This window comes from Pristis pectinata, chromosome 20, assembly GCF_009764475.1.
Source record: "Pristis pectinata isolate sPriPec2 chromosome 20, sPriPec2.1.pri, whole genome shotgun sequence".
In the NCBI taxonomy this organism is placed as follows: Eukaryota; Metazoa; Chordata; class Chondrichthyes; order Rhinopristiformes; family Pristidae; genus Pristis; species Pristis pectinata.
This window is the reverse complement of record NC_067424.1, coordinates 9,945,885-9,969,523: the sequence shown is the minus strand read 5'-3', so window position 1 is coordinate 9,969,523 and position 23,639 is coordinate 9,945,885. Positions and strand designations below refer to the sequence as shown.

The following is a 23,639-nucleotide window of genomic DNA, read 5'->3' as shown; positions in this document are numbered from 1 at the left end:
TCCTGAACACATTTGACAAACTTGATCCCATCCAGTCCTTTTACAGTACAGGAGTCCCAAACAATGTGGAAAGTTAAAACCACCTACTATCACAACTTTATATTTCCTGCAACTGTCTGCTACCTCACTACAAATTTGCTCCTCTATATCCTGCTGGCTATTGGGAGGTCTATAATATAGTCCCATTAATGTGGTCATCCTTTTTCATTCCTCAGTTCCACCCAAATTGCCTCAGTCATTGAGCCTTCCAGTATCTCCACTGAGCACTGCCGTGACATTGTCCCTGATGAGTAATGCCACCTCTCCCCTTTTAATACCTCCCCCTCTATCATGTCTAAAGCAACAGAACCCCAGAACGTTGAGCTACCAATCCTGCAACCAAGTCTCATTAATGGCTACAACATCATAATTCCACATAAGGATCTACACTGTAAGTTCATTTGCCTTACCTACAATGTACTGAAATAGATGTAACTCAGAACATTAGTCCCATCACACTCAACCTTTCAGTTTCCATCTTTGCTTGTAGTCTTAAGATCTACTTTCCCCACAGCCTCTCCACATGCTGTCCTGCCACTCTGGTTCCCACCCCTCTGCAACTCTAGTTTAAACACCCCTATCAGCACTAGCAAATCTTCCCACAAAGGATATTTGTTTCCCTCCAATTTAGGTGCAAACCATCCCATTTGTACAGATCCCACCTGCCCTGGAAGAGAGCCCAATGATCTAAAAATCTGAAGCCCTCCCTCCTGCACCATCTGCTGAGTCAGATGTTAAACTGCACTATCTCCTTATTTCTTGCCTCACTAGCATGTGGCATGAGTAGCAATCCTGAGATCACCACCCTGTAGGTCCTGTCTTTTAACTTAGCATCTAACTACCTGAATTCATTTTGCAGGATCTCATCACTTTTCCTGCCCATGTCATTGGTACCAACATGTACTACAACCTCCAGCTATTCACCCCCCCCCCCCCTTAAGAATGCTATGGGCTCAATCTGAGACATCTGACCCTAGCACCTGGGAGGAAACATACCATTCAAGAGTCTTGTCCAAAGAACCTCCTATCTGCTCCCCTAACTATTGAATCCCCTATCACTACCACTTGCCTCTTTTCCCATTCCCTTCTGAGGGAAAGAGCCAGACTCAGTGGCCAAGACCTGACCACTATGGTTTTCCCCGGTAGGTCATTCACCCCCAACAGTATCTTGTTATTGAGGGGAATGGCCATAGGGGTACCCTACATTCACTACTTATTCCCTTTCTCTCTCCTGACAGTCACCCAGCTACCTGCCTCCTGCAACTTGGGTGTGACTGCTTCCCTGTAACTCCTATCAAACCCCCAGTCTCCCAAATGATCCAAAGATCAACCAGCTCCAACTCCCTAACACAGTCTGTAAGGAGCTACAGCCAGATGCACTTCTCACAGATGTAGTCATCAGGGACACTGGAGGTCTCCCTGACTTCCCACATCATGCCAGAGGAGCACACCACTGCACTGGCTGTCATTCCCACTGCTCTACCTATGCAATAATAAAGAAAGAAAGAAAGAGAACTTAACAGAACCTAACATTAGCCTCCACCGCTAAACCTCTCAAACCAAAGCCTCTGCTCTCCACTCTTACACTGACCCATTCACACAATAATGGCTACAAAACTGTCCACTCTGCTTCCCCCTGCCTTTTATTGGCTGAGTTGCCACGCACTTAGCCAATCAGAATCAACTTTTTTTTTAAAAAGCTGCTGGCTCCTCCCCTCTGGCTGCTGGAACTGCAAAAAAAAGTCCCACCTGAAAAACAACTTTTAAAAAAGCTGCTGGCTCCTCCCTTCTGCTGTTCTGGCTGCTGAAAGTGCAAAAAAAAACGATAAAACGAAAGTCAACTACCATTCAGAACCAAACTGAAGTGAACTCCTTTGAATTAATGGAAATGGAGTTAAGAGGGAACCCTACATTGCCTCTAGTAAGTTGCTCATCAAATCTTGGAATTAAGATTTTGGAATCTACAAAATAAATGTTAAGAGTAATAATTCACAATATTGTAAATTAAGCCTCTTTCCTTACTTCATTCCAAACTCTATAATGACTGGTGTGAATTTGAGAAATAAATGATAATTTGAAGTAATCTATTTTCCTATTGACTTTAAAAAGCTATCAGATCAAAGATCAAACTCAAAATAAAACAAATATTCAAACTGTAGCCAAAATTGGTGGGAACCTAGAAGTTTTGAATTCTTGCAAGCTTCATTTGTTCTCTGTCTAAAAGATAAAACAACAACAATACAGGGACATAGTATTAGGATGCAAGATTTTTTTAGAAGCAATACGATTACCTTATTATTTCTATGGTGGTGGACAACCAGTTTCCGCTTAGGTGACATTCTCATTTTTCAAGCTGAAGCTAATAAGTTCATTTTGCATCCAAGATGTGTAATCACTATCATTTTGTTGTAGGTTTGAGGTAATTTGATGTAATTGAAAGTTACATTTTCATGATGAGATAGTAAAACACTGGGAAGAATGTAATTGACCCTATTGCACTGTACAAAGGAGAGGGAGAAGCTCTTAGTGTCTTGCTTTAGTGGTCTTATCAAATCTTGATGTATATCCACTGGCTATTTTTGCTTGTTGTACTATCCCAAGGAAGATTAGGGCATCCCATAAATGCAAGTTCCCTCATTAATAGTTAGAACAGTTCCATTATCGAGATAGCAAGACAGAAAATACTGTAAATATTCAGCATATCTGATAGGTTTTGTGGAGAGAAAAGGAAAGTTAATGTTTCCGATCAATAATTTTTCATTATAATTTGGAAAAATTAGTGATAAATATGTTTAAAAATGCAGAAAGAATGTTGGGGGTGGAACAAAAAGACATACCTGCAATAGGTTAGAAAGGAAGAGGGTGTTAACAGGGCAAAAGAAATGAAACAGGTCAGTATGGAGGAGGTGCAAATGGGAGGGGTGGGGGAGAACAATTTAGTTATCTAAAATTACCAGAGGGGAAAGGCTGTGAAAAAAACTGGAAAACAAATTAAAATGCTGATTATCTGAACCCCACATTGAGTCAAAAAGGCTAATGTACCCAGCAGGGCGAAGAGGTGACGTGACCAACGTTTAGCTTAAACTTCACTAGAAAGGAGTGGAAAGTCAAATTCAGACTGAGAGTGACACTGCCAGAAAAGCAGCTCTGATTTCAAGTTATCAATGTGAGATAGTAATTACTTTCCTCCTCATGCCACCTAACTTTGGTTCTTATTTCAGATGGGTAATTTAGTTTCCATTATCAAGATGGCAATGCTGGGCTTTATTCCAGAGATCACGATCCAGAGATCCAGAGATCCTCTTCCATCGGGTAGAAGATACAGGAGCCTGAAGGCATGTACCACCGTACTACCAGACTTAAAGATGGCTTCTACCCCACTGTGATAAGGCTATTGAACGGTTCCCTTATACAATGAGATGGACTATGACTTCACGATCTACCTTGTTGTGACCTTGCACCTTATTGCACTGCACTTTCTCTGTAGCTGTGACACTTTACTCTGTACTGTTATTGTTTTTACCTGTACTACCTCAATGCACTACGTACTAACTCAATGTAATTGCACTGTGTAATGAATTGACCTGTACGATCAGTATGCAAGACAAGTTTTTCACTATACCTCGGTACAAGTGACAATAATAAACCAATACTTCATTAGAAAAGGGTGGAAAGTCAAATTCAGATTGAGAGTGACACTGCCAGAAAAGCAGCTTTGATTTCAAGTTCTCAATGTAAGATAGTAATTAATTTCCTCCTCATGCCACCCAACTTTCGTCCTTATTTCAAATGGGTAATTTACTTTCCATTATCAAGAAGGCAATGCTGGGCTTCATCAAGAGATTTCCTTATAGGATGAGATGGACTCCGACCTCATGATATACCTTGCACCTTATCGCACTGCACTTTCTCTGTAGCTGTGTCATTTTACTCTGTACTGTTATTGTTTTTACCTGTACTACATCAATGCACTCTGTACTAACCCAATGTAACTGCACTGTGTAATGAATTCACCTGCACGATCGATATGCAGGACAAGTTTTTCACTGTACCTCGGTACAAGTGACAATAATAAACCAACACCAATACATGTGACGTCACCGGCAGCGGCGGACCGGGATCTGCGCCTGCGTGCACCCGTCCTTCTCTCCCATCGCCCTCCCCCTCCCCCCACGGAGGCCGCCCCATGGGCGCGCAGGCGCAGTGTCATCCCCCCGCCGGCTCGGACCGGGCATGCGCACCGAACGGTTTCGCGAAGGAGAAGGCTGCCTCGCAGTTGGTCGCCATTTTGTGCTGCTGCGTTCCTATTCGCCGCCGGGGCATTGTGTTTAATACCGGAGCCAATCAGAGGGGCAAAAGCGTGGGGTAAGTCCGGCAAATTGCTGCCAACAGGCTGAGAGCTAGATTTGGTCAGGGAATGGGAATGAGGTGGGGAAGGAGGCAGCGATGTGGCTGGGTAGACCCTAGGTTTGAATGGTGAGGGGAGGAGGGTGTATAAATATATTTGGAATTAGCGGGAGAGGAGCGGTGGCGGTGAGGGGAAGGGGGTTTTGGCGCCAAATGTTCTTTCTTTTCTTCCCCCCCCCCCCCCTCCCCTTCTTCTCCTCCGGTCGCCGTCGTCCTGCGGCCGCCTTTCACCTCGCTCAGTCCGGCTCGTCTCCCGCCGTGCGCCCGTTTCGGGCGCAGCCGCCGCTCGCCGGGGCGACCCCCCGAACATTGCGGGGAGTTGGGGGGGGGGGGGTGGTGAGAGAGGAAATGGCGGCTGTGTTTGGATGGGAGGGGAAAAAAGAGGCCTCAAACCCGCGAATGTTGTTTGCATTTATTATTATAGCAGGAGGTGAGGAAGGCAATAGATCCTCGCGTTAATTTTCCGTTTAAGGATAATGTGTATGTGACAGTTATGGCGGGCGTGGGGAGCCCTGGCTCTGTAGCTTCCCCCTCGCCTGCACTCCCGAACCGTGCCTCCACACTCAGTGCAGCTATTGATCTGCTTTTGTCCGAGCTCTCTCCTGCTTCCAAAGAACACTCTGGCCTGGCTGCCCCCTCCCTCTCTCCACGGTCTTCTTGGGTCTCCTTCTCCGAGATGTGAGACAAAAACTATGGTCGAGCAAATTGTGTGGCCATAATTATGTCTGCAGTGGTCATACGAAATGTCAAGGATCTGAATTTTTGGACGTCTGTCCGCAAACTTTGGATTGAAGTGAAGCAAGTATTGTTGATGATGGGAGCTTTTGTATGTAAAATAACTTCATAACGTTTTGAGTGAGCTGTTGAGAGATCCAGTAGTTAAAGGCGTTTTGTAGAATGGTTTTAAGGAATATCCATTTGACATCTATTTGGCCGAGAGGATTACTACGTGTAACTTGAAGTTTACAGCTGATAATGTATGTAAAACAACTGTGATAGCACGAGGTATGGATGGGTAGCATGCTATATTAATAGATTCCCTTCTGCTTTTATGCTAAAATTAGATGCCATCAGAAATTTTTAAAGAAAAAGTAAAATATTTAAATTTGTAAATGGCTTTAACAGTTCTGTTTTCCTACTAATTTTTGAACTAACATCCATGGTGAATATGCATATTGTCATTTAAATTTTTGAATTCTTTCAATGTGCCCTATTAATTTTGTTTGTACAGATAGGACGCAAAGTAATTAGTCTGTGCAGCTGTTTATATTTAAGATGGTCAACTTTGTTTAGCTCACTGACCTTACTGAGGTTAAAAGTAAACTTTATTATTTTGGCCACTATTGAACTAAAATTGAAATTGAGTTATGTCCTTTCCTTTTCAAATTGGGGGAAAAATTTGAGCTCTAGATCAAAAAATGTGGATGCTGGAAATCTGAAATAAAAGCAGAATGCTCAAAACACAGCATGTCAGGCAGCATTTTGAAAAGAAAAACTGAATTAACATCTTCAGATCCAAGACTGTTTGGAACTAGAAAAGAGAAAACAAGCTAGTTTTCATTATCAGATAGGGAAGAGTGGAACAAAGAGCATAACTCTGAATGGGTTAATTTAGTAGTTAAATGCATTATGCTGTTTTGTGTGGCTAATAGGGTGGTGGGACATGCCCAGCAGGCCAAGCTATGCTAGTGAAGAGAAGAAAAACAGCCAGAATTGCAACTGGATGACTGGCAGAAATGGCCAGTTCTGATTTGGACAAAAAGAGCAAGTTAAGTTGGAGAATTGGATATCAAGTCTAGATGTGTTGGTTCCTTGAGCTTAGATTGGGCTTTGTAATAGTACTGCAGGTTAAATGCAGGCACTCAATAAAATGATCACTCGGTCTGCATTTTGTTTCTCCAACACAGAGGAGGCCACATTGTGAACACCCCAAATGTAGTACTCTAAAGTGAATTGCTGCTTCCCCTTCTGAGTCCCTGGTTGTTTTGAAGGGAAGAAATGAAAGGACAGGTGTTGCAAACCCTGCGGTTGCTTGGGAAAGTGCAAAAAAGATGGGGAGCAGTTGGTGGGGATAAGAGTTGTGAAGGAAGTAATAGCTTCATAAAGTGCTGAAAGGGTAGGGGTTTTGGTGATGGAATCTTGTTGGAGCTGGGTGGTAACTGTGAAGGAATCTTCTCTCTTTTTTTTATATAGCCTAGCCTGGCCTGACTATGTTCTACAACTCCTATAACCATAGAAATATAATCTGCTTCTGACTGCTGCACTAACGCATTTGGTTTTGCCCTATCAGAGATGATTTCTTTGTTCCATCCTTCACTCACTCACATTCTCTACTACTGAAAAATAACATTTTCATTCCCAGTTCTGATGAAGGGTCTCTGACCTAAAACGTCAACTCAGTTTGTCTTTCCACTTCCTATCCTGCGGATTGTTTCCAACAATTTCTATTGCTATTTGAGCTCTAGAACAGAATAAATTAAGTATTGGTGGTTAATTTGAGATGATGCAACTGCCTCATAGGACAAACTGTTAGATTTTAAATTCCTAGAGCATGAGGGAATCGAGATGGGTTTACCACATGACAAGTCATGATCTTTAAAATGGCAGGCCAGGCATCATGAATCAAATAGTTCTCTTTTTCTTTCAAAAGTTTATATAAATTTGTGCATCTGCTAATTTAGAAAAACTTGTTCATTGCTTTGGCTACAGAAAGTGGAGTACTAATAATGTTCAAACTGAATGGTGACTTTAACATGTGTATAAGAGCAGACATAGGCCACTCTAATTTGGGCCTGCTGTGCAATTGAGCAAGATCATAGCCCATCTACTTTCCCACATTTCTTCAATGTTGTATTTTTTTTTAAAAATCTATTTATCTGTTTAAATTGGACTCTTTGAAACACTTTTAAAATTGTCTATTAGAAATTGGGTCGGATGCGTCTTAGAGTTTATCACTGATATACCTTAATAAACTTTTAGCATGATGATTGTTTCCAGTGTTTTTAATTTGCAATTACTGCCAAATAGAATTTGGACCATATGTTCTGATATAGTAGATTCTTAATTCAAAGTGTGGATGTCACTGGCAATGCTGATATTATGTTCTTTTTGTGAATTATGGTGGGTAGCTCTTAAAATATAACAGTCCACATAGCACAATGCTGCAGGGTAATGATTTGGTAATTCAGGTCTAATGATATGTAACCAGAGTGTGATTGACTTGGCATAGATCTTGGAATTATTGGTGTGTCTCAATATTCAATCACATGGTTTGTATAAAGATTGAAGAATAAGCCTTGATTTACGGCTTCTTGGGCTGTTGCATTTCCACCCATCTAGCAGTATTATGCTACTATTTTACAGAAGGTAGTTAAATGGCCATTTCTTTTAAGTGCAACTTCATTCTTCCCCTCATGGCTGTAATAAATGGACAAAATGCAGCTATTATACAAAAGTTCTTGGCTACGAAGTACTTCGGAATGTCTTGAAATGTACCCAGCATTGCCTTTGCCTTCATGGCTGCCTTTGTGTGAGACAACAGGCATTTGGGTCAAAGTCTACCTATATATGGATAATGTTGTTTTCTGCGTGGACCCTCTATTGGTCCGTAGATTGAGCATGTACATCAGTCAGCTGCAGCAGAAATGAGGCCATGTTCTTTATCAACTGGTCAGACTGATCCTTTGTTCCCTTCACTGTCAAGGTACAATTACTTGAAGGAGAGGGGAATACATCAAAATCTGGCTGAAGTGCAGAGCCAACGTTATGAGGGATTGGTGCTCTTTTGATTGTGGAAAGAACTTGGTCATGAGGTGAAAGGTGTTCCTGATGTTGCTGAACTTGGCACAGATGCAGTTACACTCTAATTACACTTTAGCAGTCACCTGAGAAATCTTGCACATTATCAGGAAATCTAAAATGGATTGTCTGTAGGGCCATGATGTACAAATCTTCAGAGAAGTTGTAGAAATGTACTCAATACAGCTCTGACCGTTGTGGCCACCTTTGTATGGCTATGCATAGATCCTGGGTATGCAAGAACCGAATGTCAGTACATTCCTAGTTCTACCTGTCCTTGATATGAAGGGTGGACCTGGCCATTTTGCTGCACAATATTCAGTTTAATTCAAGTGCATAATAGGAAAAAAATCACAGAAACAACTTTGACCACAAATCAGTCAGATAGTGATTTGTGCAATGTCCTCAAGGCCCTCCAGGGGAAGGAATCTGAACTTTGGATGGTCCCAACATGGACTGCTAAAGTCACTAAATGGAATGTCTTGTCATTAGAACTGTAAAACAAGCAGCAAGACCTTTGGTGGTGAGAAGGGCCCTACCCATCAGGTCCTTCGTGCACAGCTCGAGTCTCAATTCCACCATCATCTCTCCTGCAGTGTGTGAAGAATGTCTGGAAGGAAATGCAGTGGTCTTTGTCGCGGTTGTCCCAAGCAGCTGCATAATATGGAACTCTGCTTTGTGAATGGTTCCTTAGGATGCATACTGAGACACATTGACTATTGCTGGAAGATCATCAGCTGTGTGAAAGATGCATTTTGGTCTGCTGGAAAACACTGTTCTTCCGGTGAAAGGAGCTGCAGATTGGAATATTCCAGGATGCAGGACCACATGCTGAAGGATGCACTGAAGCTTGGTGTAGCCACTGCAAAACCTTTACACAGTATCGTGTTCTTTCATCATTGGATACTGAGAGTCTGGACCCAGAGTTAAACAAATGGATGAATCTTAAATTTATCAGTGATAGAATACTTGTGAAGGAAAATTAATGCTGTATTGACATAATGTTAACTTCCTAAGCAAATGCAGTGATGTGATGTCCTCCTATGGTGTATTGCATTTTTTTTCTCCAAAAGGTATTTGGTGATAGCAAGCTGACTAAACAGTCCATCAGGATATGCTCTGCCAGCAAAGCAGCAAGTAAAATGCTTGTACTTTAATATTTTGGAGCTCAAGATAAAGATTCTTCACAGAATTGAAGTAGAAGATAAGTTTTTGAGAAATTTTTAATTTCATTCAATTTTGAAATATTTTCATGACTTTTAAGGAATTGTTTGCTATGCAGCAGTTTTGGCCAATAGATGTTATTTTAAAAATCCACTGGAATGCCAAAGATTAACAGTTTCACAGTAGGTAGTGTCAACTATTGTCAATTCAAGAATTTCTGGAAAAGGCTACAAAACTAAACTTTGGCAAAGCAAGAAATTAGCAACTTCGCTAATTCAGTTATTGACTACCTATATGTGTATTCCAAAAACTGTTTTTGGATTCATTGTATAACGTCAACACATGCTGATAGATTCACTGTTAATACAACAGTCAATGCCAAGTTTTTAATGTAGTTCTGTAATTAAGTATCTAATTGTAGAAACATAACAAATGTATTGATGACCTACTTTTTTGAGTTACATAACCAATTGGTTTCTAAGTTGCCTCATTCTTGTTTAAGATGAGGACAGCTACTCTTAATTCTATATAATTTAAATTCTTGAACTCTGGTTAAATGTCTCCATTTTTGTGTGCAGTCAGTAATATTGTCATTCAGAACTCCATGCAATTATTATCAATTATTTTAAGCAATGTACTTGTGTCTCTGTGTTTCAACAATATATCTTGTGTGCAGTGTATCTTGTGTAATGTGTTTTTGAAATTTCCTCTACCATATCATCTAATTACTTAGAACTGCTTAGCTTTTTTTGGTAATGTCTCCAAATAGCAGAACAAACTTGTAGAAGTAGACATGAATTTTGTACATTTAGCTTAAAAAAAACTACATGCTGCACAATATTGTATGTATGTTTTAAGGTACTTTTTTAAAATAAGGAGCAGATTTTTTTCTCTAGTACCTTTGGCTGAATGACCAACCTCTACATTTAAGAGTGCTGCCTTCATTCTACATTCAGCATTATAGCTTTGTATCAATGGAATCATTTTATTTTAAACCATCAATATTTTTTGTAACAGGAAGAATTACAATGCTAGTTTATGCAATCTGCCCTTGCAACTTGAATCTTAACCCTGTTGTTCTACTAATTCCATAGTGTCCCCTTCAAGGCCAGTATATTATTCCTCAAAATATAAAGTAATTGTTCCCTTGTCATTTGGATGATGCAGTAATAGGCAAGTACTTGGTCACTGCTTTACCACTTTAGAACTATCCTCTACTAAATAAGTGTCTGAAATTGAAAGAATCACTACCATCATTTTCAAAATGGCAATCAACCAGTTGATATGATGAAAATATCATGGTTAAGTCTAAACAATGTTTGAAAAGAATGTGGAAAACTCTTGCCTATATATTGTGATGGCCATCAGTCGTAGACATAAAAATCCCTATCCTATGACACTGTTGGGAAAACTGTGCAAAACTGAGTCCTATGCCCTGTATTGAAAGACCATAGAACAATACAGGCCCTTCAGCCCACCATATTGTGCCAACCTTTAAACCATGCCTAAGGCTATCTAACCCCTTCCTCCCACATCCCCCTATTTTAAATTTCTCTATATGTTTATCTAACAATCTCTTGAACTTGACCAATGTATCTGTCTCCACCACCACCCCAGGCAGTGCATTCCATGCACCAACCACTCTCTGGGTGGAAAAACCTCCCTCTGATGTCTCCCTGGAACTTCCCACCCATTAGCTTAAAGCCATGCCCTCTTGTATTGAGCATTGGTGCTCTGGAAAAGAGGTGCTGGCTGTCTGTCTATTCCTCTTAATATTTTGTATACCTCTATCATGTCTCCCCTCATCCTCCTCTCCAAAGAGTAAAGCCCCAGCTCCTTTAGTCTCTCCTCATAATCCATACTCTCCAATCCAGGCAGCATCCTGGTAAATCCCTTTCCAATGCTTCCACATCCTTCCTATAATGAGGCGACCAGAACTGGACACAGTACTCCAAGTGTGGTCTAACCAGAAATTTTGTAGAGCTGCATCATTACCTCATTGTCTCTTAAACTCGATCCCATGACTTATGAAAGCTTACATCCCATAAGCTTTCAGTGATCTGTGGATATGAACTCCCAGATCCCTCTGCTCCACACTACCCAAAATCTTGCCATTAGCCTTGTACTCCACCTTGGAGTTTGTCCTTCCAAAATGTACCACCTCACACTTCTCTGGATTAATCTCCATCTGCCACTTCTCAGCCCAGCTCTGCATCCTATCAATATCCCTCTGCAAGCATCGACAGTCCTCCACACTATCTGCAACACCACGTTTGCAAACTTGCTAACCCACCTTTCATTAATAGGTGTCATTAATAAAAATCACAAAGTAGAGGTCCCAGAACCGATTCTTGTGGACCCACAATTGTATTTAATGAAGCCATTATTAAATCTTGGACGTGGTGAATTTTCACAGGCATATAGTTCACAATGTTAATTCCAAATTGTTCTTGTATTGTGGGTACTGATGTACAAAGTATAGAAGTAACAATGATCCCATGTTAAGTTTCTAAAGGGAATGTCAGAGGACTTCATTTCTTGGGGGTGGTCCAAACATGCAATCCAATGCACTTCTTAGAACCACTAACTTAAACTGCATTCCTAAACTTTGAGAGTTCCTCGCTGCTGTCATTCAGATTGGATTCCTGTAGTCCGATGGTGGAGCACCAGCTTTCCACTATTTCAACTACAGGAAGTTTGTGCTTTGCCACTGGAAATCTGTACCTGGCACAGGTTCAGCAACTACATTCATTTCAATTGAAGAAAATAGTTCCCAGAGAGATGGGTAATTACATTTTTAATTGGGATAACCCAAATGTATTTATTTGCTCTGTGCTTTCTATTGTATTAATTAATTACATTTTTATAATTAAGATGCTTTTGTTAACTACATGCTTAATTTCTAGTTTTTAATATCAGACATTCATAAACATTTGTCTTTTTGACAGTTTTGTCAGTCAGTAAGCCTGGGGCATGGATTTGCTGGCTGTCAGGGCACAGGACTTCTGATTTTATTGGCAGGCATGCTGTATTAATCAGAGCCGCCTTGATCCAAAGCTGCATTCGGTTAGAGCAATTAGCAGAGTTTGAGTGGTTCTACTAACTAAGGCAAGCCAAATGGAACAGTTCCATGAGCTGTGCATTGTGCACCATACTTTAGGACATTGGGAAAGCAGTAATTAAAAAATGACTTTTCAGATCTTTCCGATCTTCATTATTTAGTGCAATCAAAAAGCAAAAAAATTGGAAATACTGCAAGTCTCGGGGGGGGGGGGGGGGGGGAGAAGGAGGAGAGCAATATTGCAAATATGTATGTCAGATGGCATTTCAGATCAATGACCTTTTATCAGAACAATGAAAACTTAGCAAGTTGCAGAAAAGAGGGGGGAGTAGGAGAAAGGAAATGTCTGTGATAGGGTGGAGACAAAGAAATTCAATAACAAGTGGTGTTGAGAGTGTGGTGAAGGCTTGTTAATTGCAGCTGATCTGTCCAGAAAAGGTGTGCGTAGAGGAGTTGGGGGGGGATCGTATGAAACGCAAGTTGTTCATTTCCCAGGAGGTTGGAGAGCAGCTGTGGACAAAAAAATAACTAGGTTAATGTTACCTTCATCAGAATTTTCATTGTACAAACTGGAATGACTGGTTATCTGAGGTTGTTGAATTCAATTTAGCTGTCTAGACAGAAATTGAGATGCTGTTCCATGATGCTGGACTGGCAGGTTTTCTGACCTCTTAGTAGTGTTGGGGACTCAGGAGTAACACCCATCTCCATTTCTCTTTTTTTGTACTGTTGGTGAGTTTAGAGGGAGTGGCAAAGAGCCCTAGTGAATATAAAAGGAGCATGGGAAGCAGAAGCATAGAATAATGGTGGCAGGGTGGGATTGGTTGGGTCCCCATTCAAAGATGAAGCATTTGGCCTTTAGGTTATCTTGATCTGGTATGCAGGTGCACAGGCATTGGAAATCCATGATGAAACAAGCTATTTGGAAAAAGACTGCCAGTGTTGGAAGAGATCAAAGGTGTCACGGAAATAACTGGGAAGAGTTCCTTAGTTGCACAACCTGACAATTTTGTCACAACCTCACAACCTAAAATGGCAGGTTGAGTCTATATTGCATACAATTTTTTCATGACAGCATTATGATCCTTGTCATTATGGTGAACCTACAGCCTTACATAATAAACATTTTTATTTTCATGAAGCAAACATACACCACAAGCATTGTGTTGGCTAGGCAGTGAAGAAAATTGCCCAGATATTTCCCATCCACAGAGGTCTGGACAAATCCAATCTGTCTAATTATTACCCAATCACCATGATGGAAGGCATCTTCAATGGTGCTATCAAGTAGCATTTGTTCATTAATAACCTCCTCACCAATGCTCCATTTGGGTTTTGGTAGGAACGTTGGGACCCAGACTGTGTTAATCTTTGGTCCAGTCAGGCAAAAGGACTACGTTCCAGAGGAGACATTAAGATGAAATCAGTTAGAATCAAAAGAAATGCTCTCTGCTGGTTGGCGTCTTAACTTGCATGGGGAAGATGGTGGAGGTTGTTAAAGTCAGTCGTTTTATCCAGGGAGATTGGTGTAGGAATTCCTAAGAACATCTCTATTGATTCTATAGTTGCTTAATGATGACTTTTTTCATGATAAAGTTAGAAGTAGGGATGTTTACCAATGTGTGATTAATATTCAATTCTATATGCTATTCCTTTTTAAAACAAAAATTCATGCAGAAAGACCTCAACATTCATGCATAGGCTGACAAATGTCATGTGATAACATAACACATTAGCTGATGAGTATGGAGTAACATCACAAGCATCAGGCAAGGTGCATTTCCATGAAGAAAGAATTTAACCAGCTAGTGTCAACAACCTGATGGCTCCCATTGACCAGAAACGATTAGACCAGCCACTTAAATGCTGCGGTTTCAAGTGCAGGTTAGGTATCCTATGCTGAGCAACTTGCCTTCTAACTACTCAAAGCCTTTCAAATATCTGCATGGTGCAACTCAGGATTGTGTGTCAAGCAGGTAAATACAAGTGACCCCTCCTCTTCCCCCCCCCCCCCCCCCCCCCCCCCCCCCCCCCCGGGGTTATGGCTGTTTGGGTTATGGAAATTTGCCCTTACAGAATTCATAAATCACTACCCCAAAATTTGAGAATTAGAATAAAATTCACTCATGGAATTTATGTGGGGGGAGGGGGGAAGAAAAATTAACAGGATTTTTTTTATCAATTTGCATTTCTTGACATGCACAGTTGATGTGGCTTCGTGTTAGGGAAAACTGCAATAGCGACAGTTTTTTAGGAACACAATCACACCCCCTCTCCCCACCCCCAGGTAACGTGGGGGTAAGCTGTATACAAAGTTTGGCAAAATTAATAGTCATGTTCCTTTTTGAGTGAAGTTGAGTTTATTGTCATTTGCACATGTACGGTATAGGTAAGATGAAAAACTTAGAAGCAGTATCATAGGCACTTAGGTTCAGACAACATGCAGAATATAAATTATACAACAGTGAAGAGAAAAAAAGACCCTGCAAAACATTAGTGCAAAAAAAACAAAATCAGAGACAAATCCATAGTAATGCAAGAGCTGGTCCGTAGTGTTCTGTTGCTGAGGTAGAATTAGAGTTGTGCAGCTGAACCTGGTGGTGTAGGACTTCAAGATCTCTATCGCCTGCCCGATGGTGGTAGTGAAAAGGGGCAAGACCCGAGGATCCTTGATCATAGATACTGGCTTCTTGAAGCAGCTTCTGTAGATGCTGTCAATGTGGGGAAGGCTGTGCCCATGATGCACCGGGCTGTGTCCACAACTGTGCAGCCTCTTGCATTCCTGTGCATTGGAATTGCTGTACCAGGCCATGATGCAACCAGTCAGGATATTTTCAACGGTGCATCTGTAGAAGTTTGTTAGAGTATTTGGTGACAAGCCAAATCTCCTTAAGCTTCTAAGAAAGTAGAGGAATGTGTGCAACACTATTAATGGGGTATATTAAATCTATTAATAATCTAAAAGAGAATGTAAGAGGCATGATTGGTAAGTTTCAGATGACACCAAAATTGGTGATATTGTAGATAATGAGGAGAGTTGCCCAAGGTTGCAACTGGGTCCAGATCAAATGGGGATGGGAAGGGAATGATGGAATTTATCTGGGACAAGTGCAAAGTGATACATCTTAGGAAGTTAAGCCAAGCCAGGACATGCATAGTGAAATGGTAGGGCCCTAGCAAGTATTGTTGAACAGCGAGACCAAGGAGTACAAGTACATAGTTCCCTGAAAGTGGCAGCAGAACTAGACAAGGTGGTGAAGAAGGCATATGGTATTGGTTTATTATTGTCACTCGTACCGAGGTACAGTGAAAAACTTGTCGTACAGACCAATCGTACAGGTCAATTCATTACACAGTGCAGTTACATTGAGTTAGTACAAAGTGCATTGATGTAGTACAGGTAAAACAATACAGAGTAAAGTGTCACAGCTCAGAGACAGTGCAGTGCAATAAGGTGCAAGGTCACAACAAGGTAGATCGTGAGGTCATAGTCCATCTCATTGTTTAAAGGAGCCGTTCAATAGTCTTATCACAGTGGGGTAGAAGCTGTTCTTAAGTCTGGTGGTACGTGCCCTCAGGCACCTGTATCTTCTACCCGATGGAAGTGGAGAGAAGAGAGAATGTCCCGGGTGGGTGGAGTCTTTGATTATGCTGGCTGCTTCAGCAAGACACCGAGAGGTAAAGACAGAGTCCAAGGAGGGGAGACTGGTGTCCGTGATGCGCTGGGCTGTGTCCACAACTCTGCAGTTTCTTGTGGTCCTGGGCAGAGCATGTATGGTATGTTTGCCTTCATTGGTTGAGGCATTGAGTATAGGAGTTGGGATGTCATGTTATGGTTGTACAACACATTGGGTTATGTTGCTGTTCGCATGTTGGAAGTTCATTAATGAAGAAGCTTAGGCCAGTTAAATCGGGTATTAAATGAAGGAACTCCCTTCTGCTGGTTAGATTCTGATTACTAACACCAACTTCCTACATTGCCTCATCAGTGTCTGGAGATCAGGAAATGAAGGCTAGTGTAAAAAGAGCAGAATTGGACACTTGGAAATGTTATAGGACTGCTTTTGTGAAACACATTGGGACATATTGATACATTTAAAGGTGTTATTAGAAATCTCGTCTGGGAGTTTTGCATCAAACAAACATCGGAACAAGCCAGTTGTTTGGAAAGGCCTGACTGCTTTAAATTAATTATAACAGCTCATTCAGGCTGTAATTTTGTATATCATACCATCCGAAATTTCAAGGCAGAAGAAGTTAATGGATTTTTTCGTGGTTTCACCTTCATGATCAACAATGGATGCATTTTTGTCAATTTATATCTTGCATTTGTGAATATTTTGTCTATGTGAACAAATGTCTTGATTGCTTATTTATATTTACACTGTTTGAAGTGCTACAATAATTCTAGAATAGTTTGGAGTATTTTTGGAACCATGATTGATGCTGAAAAATTACAGAATGAATCAGAATTTCATACTCTCTATACCTTTTTTTTTAAGGTTTTGCTACATTTTCCAGAGATACTGTTTACATATTCAAGTTAGTAATGGAACAGTACACAGCGAATAACAGCAATTCCACCGAACAGATCGTAGTTCAGGGACAAATTCAGCAACAGGTAGGAATCAGGGGAGCCAAAACCTTGCATTTGTGTTTGTGGTATGTCATACTTTACATATGTATGTTATTTAAAATGTTATTAATATTTTTGGTTGCTGATAAAGGCAGCCAAAACCCAAATTTTACCAATGAAGTGATTTTAAAGGATGGCCAATAAGTGATATGTTCACGTCCTTCAGTTAATGTTACCCTGCATCAGTCAGTGTTCAAAAGAGACTTCCAGTCAGAAAAACACCCATCCAGCACTACCCTCTGCCTCCCATCACCAAGTCAATTTTGGATCCAGTTTGCCGACATGCCTCCGATCCACTGTGCCTTAACCTTCTGGAACAGCCAACCATGCAGGGTCTTGTCAAAAGCCTTACTAAAATCCATGTAAACCACGTCTACCATGCTGCCTTCATCAATTTTTGAACAAGAACAGATTGAACTTGGTTCTTTTTTGCTCAAGGATTCTGCCAACACTCAACTCTCTTATGCTTGTGCTTGAAAACTCTTGCTCTTAAGAATGACTTTAAAGGACAGCTGTTTCTTGCTATGTATCAGGAATCCAGACCTTCAGGAGAAAACTATAAAAGAGAAAATCTAAACAGTTTTTATTAGCTCACGTTGAACATTATTTGGGCATTGCATACATACAACATTCTTGTGTCTCGTGTTACTAATTTTCCACTTTTTGTTGTTTTACTCCCTGCAATTTTTTTTAAGGGTCAGCCATTAATGGTTCAAGTCAGTGGTGGTCAACTAATCACATCCACTGGTCAGCCTATCATGGTTCAAGCTGTGCCTACAGGTCAAGGACAGACAATTATGCAAGTTCCTGTCTCTGGAGGACAGGGTATACAACAGGTCAGCACACATTTGTCTCTCAAAATGTATTTTTCTCCACAGGGTATTTCCTTTTATTTAACAGTAACACTTCTGTTGACCTGTAACTCTTGCTAATAAATGATCTGTCCTGAGATCAGCCCTCAGCTGGAGCCATTGTGTTTATAAAATTAGCCTGGGTTCAGCCCCTTTTCCTTTCAGATGACAGCTGCTGGAAAATTCATTTGTATGGATGTGGTGTCAGAACAGTATCAGGCTCAGTTTCAATGCCTTTCCTATATGTTGGAAAGCCCACCAATATATGCTGCTCACACGTGAAGCACAGATAGCAATGCAAAGTGTTAGAGGCAAACTATTGCCTGTCCAAACAAGCAATGGAATCTTCAAGGAAGGACTGAGAGAATCTACTATACCAGTAAGGGAGTATAAATTCAGCTTTTGAGCTGCAGCTTTTTAATTATTTAACAAGTTGGATAATTCATTGGCATTACTTCATGCACCTGTTCTGTATATTGAGAACTTGAATTTGGAGCAGTTTCAAAGATGGGGTGAGGTTTTAATATAGAGGAAATACAATTGGAATTGCATTTTGTTCCCATTAAATTTTGTACTTTAAAGAAATAATTATAGTAACTTAAAGCAAATACTTAAGTTGCAAATTCAATATTGGATACATTTGATAAAAGTCACACTTTCAGGATATCCTTAATCTTCCTGGTAGTAGAACTAGTAATTAGATAGATTTGAGAAGAATTTTCAAAACCAGCCTGTTCAAACCCACAAACTATTGCTTCTTCGTTTGATCAGGTGTAACAAATATAGACTGTATTTCTGTTATTTTCAGATACAGCTCGTTCAACCAAGTCAGCTCCAACTTCAAAGTGGGCAGGCTGTCCAAGTCCAAAACCAACAAGGTCAGGCACAACAAATTATTATTCAACAGCCTCAGGCAGCTGTTACAGCAGGACAGACACAGGTATGACGTCTCAATGCTTTCAAAAAGGAGTTGGATATATACTTGAAAGGGGAAAAAAATGCAGAACTAATGGAAAGAACAGGAGAGCAAAACCAATTAGTAACTTTTTAAGAGATTTAGCACAAGTATGATGAGTTGAATGTCCTTAGTTGTACTCAATTCAATAGGACAACTAACACATGCATCTGATCCTATCAGTAATATGAGGTGTGGGGGGGGGGGGGGGGTGGGTGATGTGAACAATCCAATTGATTGATTACAGATAAACTGGATGAAATACATTTAATGAACCAAATTACCTTTTCTAATTCCTAGCATTTTTATGTACAATCTAAAAATGCATAAAGGACTTCCAATCTTTACCCAGTCTAGAACCTAACATTGACTGTTTTATTTTGAAAGGTTATATACATTAGTAAATCTGGTTCATTTATAGGAAACAATGAAATTAACTGTCCGTTTCCAAAAGAGTATGATATTCATATATATGCTGTCCTTCACAAACTCAGGATGCCCAAAACAATGTCAATTAAATGATTTCTGAAGTACAGTTACCATTGTAATTTGGGAGTTATGGCCAGCAATTTTACACACAGTGTATAATAAGCTACTGTGAGGTAATTGCCAGAAAATCTGTTTTAATGATACTGGATGAGAGATGATTATTGATCCAAATATAAAGGCGAACTCCTCTCTCCTTTGAAATAGTGCCATGAGATTTTTTGTGTTCACATTAAAGGGATACAGGCCTTAAATTTAATGTTCCATGTGGAACTGCAAATAGTGCAACTGTCTCACAGCTTCAGTGAATCAGATTCAATTTTGACCTCTCGTGCTATCTCGATGGAGCTTACACATTTTCCCGGTGGCCACGTGGGTGTCTCCTAGGTGTTCCAGTTTCCTTCTTGAGTCTCAAGTATGTGCTGGTCATTGGGTGAATTAGCTACTGTAAGTTGCCCCAAGTGTAGGTGGGTGATCGGTGAATTGGGCTGTGGGGTGGGTTATAGGGTTATAATAAGCATGTGAGAGAGAATAGGTTACAGGGAAACTAGCGGGAGAATGGGATTTTTCTGAACCTCAGCATTGCCTTGATGAGCCTAATTGTCTATTCCCTAAGGAAATATGAAAACAATGAGAAATTCTCTACATGTCAGAATAGATTTTGTTTCTGCAGTGGGATTTGAACCATGACTTTCTGATTCGTGGGTAACAATGTTACCACTGAACCAAGTGTTACCACTGAACCTTGGATAAGGTTAGATGAGAGACTTGAAAAAATTAATATTTGAGAAAATATTTATTTGTGTATATATAGATGGCCATGTCACTTCCATGAAAATAGTCATTGCATTTCAAGCTTGGTGACTTGTACGTGAAATAGTTTGTGCTATTTCAGAGAAATACATTAAATAACTTGAACCTGGCTCAAAGATCCTTGCTGAGGTTGTTTCTATATTTTCATCATAGATAAAGCTAACACAATCTTTGCAACTTTAATACATCTAAATATCTCAGGCTTGTCCTTGGAACAAGTTCTGACAGGAGAAGGATTCTTGCCAGTACAGGGTGCTTGTCAGAACCTTGTTTGTTTCCTCAATCCATTTGTCTCAGATGAAGGAATGTCATTTCGTAATCAAGATCAATGAATTACACAGATGAAATATGACATCCAATAACTCCTTGATTTTTGAATGATATTTATTACGAGTTATTTTCATCCTGGAGAAGACCATATTATTTCATTTTTGGCTAAAAAAATAAATTATTTATGGCTAGAAGCAGAGAATAGCTTAAAAATTGTTAATTCATAAACATTCTCTGAGGCAGGATCAGGAGTAATTCTCTTAACTTAGTTCCCAGCTTTGCCATGATTCAGTAGCTGTCCATTACAATTACATATACCGTGTATTTTTTTAAACAGATCCAACAGTCGTCGTCATCACTGCAACAGGTAACTATAAAAATGAAACTGAATATCATACCCTGCTCAATAGTACAAATCCTCGAGTTGTCTGAAATCTTACTCTATTATGTATGTATATATCAAATCATACACTACCAGCTATGAATAAATGTTTTACTTGGAATAAGGGCAATAATTTTTTTTGTTACCAAATAGGGTCAACAGCAAATAGTGCAAGGACAGCAGGTGGCACAGACTGCAGAAGGACAGACAATTGTCTATCAGCCAGTTAATGCAGATGGCACCATACTCCAGCAAGGTAAACACATTTTTGTCATTTATTTTTGATAATTAGAATGATGATACCAGGCATAGTGACTTAACAGATACTTCTCCCTTTTCTCATCTTTCCTGCTTGTCACTGTAGAATTTGCTTGTGTGTCCCTACAACATTTCTCCATTAACTGAATGATGTGAATTTTGTGCCTATCAACATAATGGTAATTTAATTTTTACTCCCCATTCCTTCTGATAGGGTGGGCATCAATATCAGTTACACCAGATACTGGCTGAAAACTCATTTGGCTTATGCATTATCCATTCCGTGTTTTAGCTGCTTGATATGTGGTCTGAAAACTAAATACACTCAATAACAGTATACAGCGAACTCACACTTTTCAATAAAACCATAATGCAAAAGAATGAATTGATGTTCATTTGTCTACCATTCAGCAGAGTACACTGCAATATTGTGCTAAATGCTTAACAGTGTCAATCTTCAGACAGTTAGGATTGCCAAGTATGTAACTGAGGAGATAGATAAGATTGTGGCCAAGATCAGTTATCTTGTTTATTGATGGAGAGTATTATGCCATTATCATACTAATTAGAAAAGCAAAATAGAAGAAAAGGTATTTTTTTTTAAAAGCAGACTGAATATTCATTGAAGGAAAGCATCTAAAGTTTGCCAAACAGTCACGGTTCACAGGATAACCCAAAAGAGGGGATAATAAAAACAAAATAAATTGTAATGTAAAAACAGAAAACATTCGGTGGCACCTGTGGAGTGAGAAGCAGTTAATGTTTCAGATCCATGACCCTTCATCAGAACTAGGAAAATTTCAAAATCAAACCTGTTTTAAGTTGCCAAGAAAGGTGGAGAGAAGAAAAAGAATGTGTTTGATAGGGTGGAGCCCATGGGAGGCTGAAAGACGCACGTGGTGGTGGTGCCAGCTGATGAGTGTGAAGGTTTATTAATCATAGTAGACCTGTAGGAGACTTAGAAGGAGAGGGAAAAATGCATTATGGAACTGAAATATAAAACACTCATTGCTGGAAATATTCAGCAAGTTAGATAGCATCTGTGGAGAGAGAAAAAAAAGTGTTACAAGTTGGCCGGGCAGTTCTGATGCAACTGGAAAGCCTTGTTATCTGAAATGGTCGAATTCAACATTGTTGTATCCTGAGGGCTGTAGTGTGTCAGATTAGAAGATGAGGTGCTGTTTATTGAGTTTGTGTTCGAACAGTGTAAGAAACCAAAGACAGAGGTCAGAGTGGGATGAAGAATTATATTAACAGGCCGATGGAAGCTTGAGGTCACTCTTGCAATTTATCAATCATGTTTACATCCTGACTAATAAAACATCCTCACAGGATTGGTCAATGAGAATCTTGGAGAAAGAATGAAATGGCAGGTTTAAGCTGAGAATTCTGAAGTTTTGGTTTCTTAGTAGATGAAGCTCGACTACCAATGATAAATTGATTAAACTGAGATAATCAGAAGATCAAAATTGAAGGAATCAGAGTTGAAGAGCTGAAGCAGTTCACAGAGGGGAATTACATTAGAAGGGCTATGAAGAATAAAACGATGTTTTAGTCGTCTTTCATAAGTTTAAAAATACTGAAAATAAGCTGTTCACAAGAAGTAAAACAACAATATGTATGAAATTGCATAAATAGTGAAATACTTAAATTAATTCATTATAAGGTTCTTCATGGAATTAACAATTAAGTTGATGTTTGATTGGATTTCTTTGATCTTCCATGGTTTTCATTCCAATTCGTATTTACTAAGAATCTTCCTTGATTCAATGATGTGGCACTTTTTTTTACATGATGCCATTTGGCAAACCATATGTGTAGGAGTGTCCAGTCTTGCCATATTCAAGTGGAATGGATTAATTATGTTGCCTCTCTGTGTCATGAAAAATCTAAAATAAATGGATCTTGAAAAATAGAATTTTCTGAAAAGCCCTACCTTTGATGCATAGCATACAGGTTCAAGAGCTATTCTTGTTCAGTTTCTTGGAATACCGATCTAGATTGTCTACTGATGTGTCAGTTTGCAGTAGCTCTTTCATGCTGTGTCTCCACGTCATTTGGGTCCCAGATTTCTTTACCTACACTTTGTGCTTTTGGATAGTCAGAGGCCATAAGCAGAATACAGGTCAACAAGGAATACACACTCGTGAGCCAACCTGATATTCTGGTCGATTCAGGATCCCCAGGCGCAAGAACAAGTTCATCTGTTCCATTATTCTTACATTACTGAGTGCACCAATAAGTCTCTGTTTGTCACACAAAGGCAACATGTTATTAACATTTAGCAGGGGTGGCTTGCTTTGTTTCAAAGTCACATTTTTTTGAAATATGTTTTCAATAAGTCCATCCTTATAACTGTGGGTGGTCACAATCAAATATTTCCAGATTATTACCAATGTGAAAATCTTAAGACTGGCCATTTTTCTGTGGGGAAGTAGAGAATTGAAGAACAGACCAGCCCCTGCTGTGATGTATATCTTGGCAGCTAGCTGCAGAGTTATACAGCTGGCGAGAAAAAT

General features: G+C 39.9%; 1 protein-coding gene across 6 annotated transcripts in view; it reads left to right on the top strand.

The window, feature by feature from the left end:
* The first annotated feature begins 4,303 nt into the window (after positions 1-4,303).
* Positions 4,304-23,639, top strand: part of LOC127580679 (nuclear transcription factor Y subunit alpha-like) — a 38,758-nt gene continuing 19,422 nt past the window's right edge. For 4 of the 6 annotated variants that reach the window (XR_007957860.1, XR_007957859.1, XM_052034378.1 and 1 more), the window contains exons 1-6: positions 4,304-4,404; positions 16,972-17,090; positions 17,801-17,941; positions 18,765-18,896; positions 20,818-20,847; positions 21,016-21,118. Coding sequence is in view for 2 of the 6 variants with exons in the window: in XM_052034378.1 (XP_051890338.1) it covers positions 17,019-17,090; positions 17,801-17,941; positions 18,765-18,896; positions 20,818-20,847; positions 21,016-21,118 (478 nt within the window). In the remaining 4 variants the exon portion in view is untranslated. The remainder of the gene's footprint in view (positions 4,405-16,971; positions 17,091-17,800; positions 17,942-18,764; positions 18,897-20,817; positions 20,848-21,015; positions 21,119-23,639) is intronic. The other 2 variants (XR_007957862.1, XR_007957861.1) reach the window with 1 other exon arrangement.